General features: G+C 54.4%; 1 protein-coding gene across 13 annotated transcripts in view; it reads left to right on the forward strand.

The window, feature by feature from the left end:
* Positions 1-5,215, forward strand: part of ETV4 (ets variant 4) — a 14,664-nt gene extending 9,449 nt beyond the window's left edge. For 6 of the 13 annotated variants that reach the window (XM_005875659.2, XM_014547192.1, XM_005875657.2 and 3 more), the window contains 8 exons: positions 238-364; positions 812-973; positions 1,196-1,455; positions 3,423-3,497; positions 3,612-3,680; positions 3,856-4,028; positions 4,298-4,399; positions 4,714-4,956. In XM_005875659.2, the coding sequence (XP_005875721.1) occupies positions 238-364; positions 812-973; positions 1,196-1,455; positions 3,423-3,497; positions 3,612-3,680; positions 3,856-4,028; positions 4,298-4,399; positions 4,714-4,938 (1,193 nt within the window). In that variant the 3' untranslated portion in view covers positions 4,939-4,956. Of the gene's footprint in view, positions 1-237; positions 365-811; positions 974-1,195; positions 1,456-1,998; positions 3,498-3,611; positions 3,681-3,855; positions 4,029-4,297; positions 4,400-4,713 lie in introns of those variants that run through there. The other 7 variants (XM_014547195.1, XM_014547196.1, XM_014547193.1 and 4 more) reach the window with 6 other exon arrangements.
* Positions 5,216-7,602: the final 2,387 nt, after the last annotated feature.

Consider the following 7,602-nt stretch of genomic DNA (forward strand, 5'->3'; position numbering starts at 1 on the left):
TGGAACTGGAGACCATTTCTTTGGTTAATATTAGACACTTGCCTGATGTATAAAACTAGACATAACGTAAGTAGCCAAACTGCTTAAAAGTGTGTGACTATGACTCTGAAAACGGAGACCCAGAGGAGGGACGAGGCTGTGCCGGTCACCCAGCCGGTCCTCAGAGAGCAGGTGTAGGATGCTCTTACTGCCTCTTCTGAGACACTCTCTGCCCTGCTCTGCCCCCTCCCCCCACAGTAGCTTTCCACAGCCCCACCACCAGGATCAAGAAGGAGCCCCAGAGTCCCCGCACAGACCCGGCCCTGTCCTGCAGCAGGAAGCCGCCACTCCCCTACCACCATGGCGAGCAGTGCCTTTATTCCAGGTGAGAGGGCCAGCCCTGGAGGAGGGGGGGGCGGGGGACACTCATGAGCAGAGGCAGCAGTTGAGATGCAAGTGAGACAAAAGAAAGGATTTCCGAGCTCCTATAAGGGAGCAGTACAGTGAGGATATCCTCTGAGTAGTGAGGATGAAAAACGCAGGAGTGGGGGCCAAGGGAGCTGTGTGAAGGCTGGCCGAGTTTGTTTCCAAGCCCAGTGGCTCTGGGCTGGGGAGAAGTGTTCTACAGACCACACCCCGTTTCAGCATGTATGAAAGGTGGAAAAGAGTGCATTTGGGACCGAGTCTGGCTCATGCCATTCCTTTCCCAGCACCCTGTCCTCTTCCTGCTCCTATAATCCCCATGCCCTGACTTCTCTGGGGGTGGATGAAGGGTTCAAAGATGCTCGCCTGGCTTCTCTGGCCCCTCACCCCTGTCTCCCCTCAACTCCAGTGCCTATGACCCCCCTAGACAAATTGCCATCAAGTCCCCCGCCCCTGGTGCCCCCGGACAGTCGCCCCTGCAGCCCTTTCCCCGGGCAGAACAACGGAGTTTCGTGAGATCCTCTGGCACCTCCCAGCCCCACCCTGGCCACGGGTACCTCGGGGAGCATGGGTAAGGAGACCCCCAGAATGGGAGCCGAGATCTCAGCAGTTTTCCCTCAGTCCCTGAGGGTCCTCCATCTGCCCTTAAGAGACCTGGTGTGGGGGGAGGTAGGGAGGAAGGGATATGGACTCCCACACCCACACTGGAGCCCACTCTGCAAGCTTTGGGAGTGGCAGGCACGAGGAGGACTTCATCTAATCCTCTCTTCCTTCTCCATCCACCCATATCCAGCTCCGTCTTCCAGCAGCCCTTGGATATTTGCCACTCCTTCACATCCTCTCAGGGAGGGGGCCGGGAACCCCTCCCAACCCCCTACCAACACCAGCTGTCGGAGCCCTGCCCACCCTACCCCCAGCAGAGCTTCAAGCAGGAATACCTTGACCCCCTGTACGAACAGCTGGCCATGGGCCAGGGTGGGGTCAATGGGCACAGGTACCCAGGGGCGGGGGTGGTGATCAAACAAGAGCAGACGGACTTCGCCTATGACTCGGGTAAGAGACATTTCAGGTGGGAGGGGCTGGGGTGAGATTGCTGGGTGGGGTGGCATGATAACCCCCAGAATGTCTTTCCACAAGTTCTTTACCCTCCTATCTTGTTACTGGTTCACAAACCCAACCCATTCACTTCCTTCATAGAGTCAGAAGAATGGTCATTTTTTCAATCAGCAAACTTATATTCAGATAAAAAATAAGTGGGATGTAGGTCCCTACCCTCAGGTAGTATGCAACTTAATAGGAAAGTTAAGACATTTCTTTCTATGTCTATTTAGCAGGTGTCTGGGGTTTTAATTACCTGTAGAGACCACAGTACTGTTTGAGGAGTATGAACTTGTGGATTTAGAGGATACAAAGATTAATAGGTTGTTCTCAGTCCCAGAGATGCTTAACAATACGAAGGGAGCCCAGGGTGGCTCATCAGTTGAGCGTTGACCCATGAACCAGGAGATCAGGGTTCGATCCCCAATTCGGGTTCAATCCCCAGTCGGGGGTGTGCAGGAGGCAGCCAATCAATGATTCTCTCTCATCATTGATGTTTCTCTCCCTCTCCTTTCCTCTCTCTGAAATCAATAAAAAATCTATTTTTTAAAAATACAAAGGGATTTGAATGAAGAGAAACATGAACTTGAAGCTAGCCAGGTTCATAGTCCCCAGTTGGGACTCAGGGTTAATACAACGTGTTCAAGCCCAACCTCTTGGCCAGCGCTGGGTACGGAAGTAGGGGCTGCTGTAAATTCTAGTTCCACCCCATGTTGACCTGAGTGAGATGCACTCAGCCATATCCTATTCATAAATAGCTGTAGTTCAAAGCCCCAAGTGCACAGGGATGGCCCTTCGCAGTGAGGAAGGGCCCAGAAAACCTTGGCTTGTTACACTTTTACCATCCCCGATTAAGTTTCTATGCAAAGTTGCATGAGAAAAATATTCAGCCATTAGAATAGGCTCAGAGCTGGCCAGAGCTTTCGAATTTCCCTTTTTCTGATGCACAGTCTTTTAGGGGCAGGGGCATGAGCCACAAACCCCCAGGCTGCCTGAGTGAGAACCAGAAGGGCGCACCTCTCCTCAACCCCGGGGCATAAGCCTGAGCCACGCCTGGCAGCGAGGTGCAGGAGAGAGGAGGGAGACGCTCTTGCCGCTGACCTTCAAAGGATGTAGACCGGAGGAGATCATGTTACTTGCCCTTGAACTCCTGCCCCTCCCCCTTCAGCTTCCTCTGAAAGGAGTCAGGAATTCCATTCACAAAATGGATGCATGAATGAGCCCACTCTCCCGCCTCCTCCCGGAGGTGTCAGGTTTCACCATCTCATTCATAGGTGGGAGTGGAGGGCCGAAGGGACTGGAACTTGAATGGGTGGCTTCACACCACCAACTCCTCCAGGTGGAGTGGGGATGTTTCAATCCTATGGAATGGAATCAGATGGAGTGGAATGTGCTCTGCTGTCAGAGCTGGAAAAAAAAAAAAAAAAAAACCCGGCCCAGTGCCCACTGCCTCTTCCCTAGTTACAGATCCATGCAGTCGCTCCCTCCCACCCACTCTCCTTTCCTCCACTGATTCCTCCCTCCCTCATAGAACACACTGGGCAGGGAATCTGACCTGCTGACCGGAGGTTAGCCCATTCCAAGGGAGTCTTAGACATGGACACTGTACCCTTTCCCCGGAGGTTCATCTCTATCCCTGCCTCCTCCCCCTAAACTCACAGGAAACAGCTGCTCCCTGGAATCCTGGGCCTTGTGGAACAGCTTTACCCAGCCCCAGCTGCTGCCATCCCTGCCCCCTGGCTCAGCCCTCAAGCTGAAGGGTTCCAGCCTCACACCCCCTCTGGGTGAACTTCCCCTGGGACTGTGGTAGGCAGGCAGCTGGGAACAGAACCGGAAAGCAGGCCGGCAGGAAGTTCTTAAGTGTGCTGCCCCCACCTCCACCCCAGCCACCTATAACATCCCCCTTCTTTCTCTACCCCCAGATGTCCCTGGGTGTGCGTCCATGTACCTACACACAGAGGGTTTCCCCGGACCCTCTCCAGGTGATGGGACCATGGGTAAGGCAGCCCCCTCTCCCTGCCAAGTCCTTCCTGACCAGGAATCCCTCTGGACACTCTGGGGTCTCATCAGTGAACCCCCAGATCTGAGTGACCCCCAACTTCCTCCTCAAGGCTATGGCTATGAGAAACCTGTGCGACCATTCCCAGATGATGTCTGTGTCGTCCCTGAGAAATTTGAAGGTCAGAGACGTGACTGTTCATGAGAGGGGCAGGTTATTTCCGTGCCCTCTGACTGTGTCACCTGGGAATCACATGACATTTCATGAGAAAGGGCCTGGAAAGACCCCTGGGAGAGAAGGTTGCTTGGGGGACCCGAAGGCACAAACCCTACACTCCTGTTTCCTGTGTTCCCCAGGAGACATCAAGCAGGAAGGGATGGGAGCGTTCCGAGAGGGACCGCCCTACCAGCGCCGGGGTGCCTTGCAGCTGTGGCAGTTTCTGGTGGCTTTGCTCGATGACCCAACGAATGCTCACTTCATTGCCTGGACGGGCCGGGGGATGGAGTTCAAGCTAATTGAGCCTGAGGAGGTGGGCCTCTCAGATGTTCCCCTCTCTCCTTCCAACGGATTTTGGGCCTGGAGATGAGAGAACCTGGGAACGGGCGGCATGCGTCTTCACCATCATCGTTGCTTTAACTAACCTGAATTCTCACCAAACCAGGGTCTTTGAGCTGGTGCTTATTTGCCTGACCAGCTCAGCATTTTGCACTAAAAATCTCAAGTGCTCTCTCTGACCTGCCTCTCGCTTTTCCTCTGCTGAGCTAGCATCGCCATCCCAAAATTCTCCTGTTCCCCCAGGTCGCCAGGCTCTGGGGCATCCAGAAGAACCGGCCCGCCATGAACTACGACAAACTGAGCCGCTCACTCCGATACTATTATGAGAAAGGCATCATGCAGAAGGTCAAGGGCTAGGGGTCCAGGGACAAGAGGGTGGGGGTAGGGGGGCAGAAGAGCATTCTCAGGAGTTTGTAGGAGCAGATAGACAGTGAACCAGTCAGAAGGGACAAGAAATTGTGGACAATCCCAAAAAAGTGCTAAACATTAAGAAGTCCAGAGCATGGAGAGATTGAGATTAGAGGTGAACCCCAGAAGGGAGTTGGCTGCTTAGAAGAACGAGTATGGAGAGAAATGTACTCCACACATCTGCCTAGACCCATTCCCCACCCTTAACATTGACCTGGAGTTAGACTGACCCAGCCCCTCTCTTCCCACAGGTGGCTGGAGAGCGTTATGTATACAAGTTTGTGTGCGAGCCTGAGGCCCTCTTCTCTCTGGCCTTCCCGGACAATCAGCGTCCAGCTCTCAAGGCCGAGTTTGACAGGCCGGTCAGTGAGGAAGACACAGTCCCTTTGTCCCACTTGGACGAGAGCCCTGCCTACCTCCCAGAGCTGGCTGGTCCTACCCAGCCCTTTGGCCCCAAGGGTGGCTACTCCTACTAGCCCCCAGCAGCTGCTCCCTGGCCACCGGGGTGCTGTCCTGTGTACATATAGATGAATTTGGTGTTGGGGAAACCCTCACTCTGAAACCCACAGATGTCTTGGAGCAGGTCCTCACTGGCCTATCAGCCGCCCTGGCCCAGACTCTGAGCCGTGCACCAGAGTCCATGGGAAGGACAAGTGGAGACACTGCAAGTGCAAGGTGGAGTCAGAAACTCCTGGGGGTCTCACCTCTGGCCTCTTCCTAAGTCCATCTTAGAGGCCCAAGTCCCTCCCCCACCCCCCTTAACATTGACCTGGAGTTAGACTGACCCAGCCCCTCTCTTCCCACAGGTGGCTGGAGAGCGTTATGTATACAAGTTTGTGTGCGAGCCTGAGGCCCTCTTCTCTCTGGCCTTCCCGGACAATCAGCGTCCAGCTCTCAAGGCCGAGTTTGACAGGCCGGTCAGTGAGGAAGACACAGTCCCTTTGTCCCACTTGGACGAGAGCCCTGCCTACCTCCCAGAGCTGGCTGGTCCTACCCAGCCCTTTGGCCCCAAGGGTGGCTACTCCTACTAGCCCCCAGCAGCTGCTCCCTGGCCACCGGGGTGCTGTCCTGTGTACATATAGATGAATTTGGTGTTGGGGAAACCCTCACTCTGAAACCCACAGATGTCTTGGAGCAGGTCCTCACTGGCCTATCAGCCGCCCTGGCCCAGACTCTGAGCCGTGCACCAGAGTCCATGGGAAGGACAAGTGGAGACACTGCAAGTGCAAGGTGGAGTCAGAAACTCCTGGGGGTCTCACCTCTGGCCTCTTCCTAAGTCCATCTTAGAGGCCCAAGTCCCTCCCCCACCCCCATCACAGAGAACAAGAGTTTGTTCTGTTCTGGGGGACAAAGAAGCACCCCTCCTTTATCCTGGTGGGGAGGATGCACTGAGCTCCCCGATCGCCCACTGTGGGGAGGCAGAAGCCTGGATCTTGCACTCCACTCCAAGCTGTGGCCCTGGAGGGTCCTGCTTGTCAGTTCTTGGTGCTCCGTTTCCCAGAGGCAGGGGCAGGGGAGGGGGCGCTGGAGGAAGGAACCTGGGATGGGGGCGGGGATGGAGGCAGGGAGGGCTCGGTTCCTGCTCTGAGGGCCCTTTGCTCTGCCCGTTCCTAGGCCCAGGCCTGGGGTGTCACCTCCACCACATCTGCCAGACCCTAATAAAGGCCCCTGCTTCTCCTGTTCTCCTGTGTCGTCCTCTTTGCTGCCATGGGAGAAGGACCCAGAGTTTAAAAGAGCTTGACCTTGGGGCAGATGACCAGTTTGGGGTGTTTCCCTGACAAAAGTTACCAAATGGGTTCTTGGGAAAGGACAGTTCACCTCCTTTTCCTCTGAAAAATGGGTTCATGGGCGCAGTGATACTTGCTCTTTTCCCCTCCCAGGATTATTGTGGGAACACCCTGAAATCATGTACATAGGGTACTTTGTAATCTCCCTGTGGGGGTAGGGCTACTGAGCTCTGAGGCCTCCTGGAGTGTGTTCAGGCAGGATCTGGCCTGTGGTTTGTGATCACAGTTGCTCCCGTGAGCCACAACAGCGTGTCCCCCCTCCTGCCATGGCTCCAGGTTGCTGTTTCTGCTGAAGTTGGGGACAAGAGTTTGGAGAGGATTTGGAGAATGGAAAAAGGCACCCAGACACAAGGGTGAAGGGAGGCTGGAACAAGCCCTGGGTTCTGGCCAGTGTAGGAAAAGGACACTAGATTTTTGGGGGAAAGGTAAGTGGGGATCAGCAGATTCTCCTTGCCCAAATCTGGGGGAGAGCAGAACCCTGGAGCCGAGTGTTCGTGGGGGGGCGGGGCAAGGCTGAAAAACCGGTGACACCTAGAGAAAGGAGTGTGAGTATGACAAAGGGGTTCTGTGGAGGTAAGAGGCCGTTGTAGGCCCAGGCCCTGTGCAAACAGCTTCCCAGGAGCCAGGTGCTCGCCAGTTAAATCCGAACCACAGCCATGCTGAGGCTGGACTGCCCTACCCTCCAAGCCTGCCACACCTCCACCCTAAGTTCCTGCTCAGCACTAATGCTAAGACCCAATAGTCCTCACAGGAAGGGATGCCCCTCGACCACTACCTACAAATAAAAAGCAACATTTTACTCCCCTAGAAACAAAATAACAATGTACTGATGTTTTCAAAATTTAGAGCAAGGAAAATAAAAATTTTAAATACAAGTGTAAATATATATATAATTATATATAATTTAATTCCACGTTAAAGCCAGGATATCACAGCGAGAAGGTGTAAAATTTGAATGGAAACAGGTCCTGAGCACTGCACATGACACAGGGATTTAGATGAGAATCAGCATCATGGAAAAACGTCTCGCAGGCTGAGACCTGTGACCTCTGACCTCTAAAATGTTCACTAACAAGCCACTCCTCACAACTCTGTTCAAAGCTTTAAACTTGGAGGGGCGCTGCTCGGAGGAGACAGCTACACCAGCCCCCTGAGGAAACTCCTCAGGCCAAAGGAAAGAGCCAAAACGTGCTCCAGACTGGATGAAGGTGAACCCAGGACCGAGAAGCCTGACCCAGCAGTAGAGCTCACACAAGCCCCCTGGGGACGGTCCCCCCACATCCACAAACAAGCACAGACTCAGCACATGTGCAGGGGCAGGAAACTCCTGAGCTGGGCTCCCGCAGGGGTGCA

The sequence above is a fragment of the Myotis brandtii genome, unplaced genomic scaffold (genome assembly GCF_000412655.1).
Source record: "Myotis brandtii unplaced genomic scaffold, ASM41265v1 scaffold469, whole genome shotgun sequence".
NCBI lineage: Eukaryota > Metazoa > Chordata > Mammalia > Chiroptera > Vespertilionidae > Myotis > Myotis brandtii.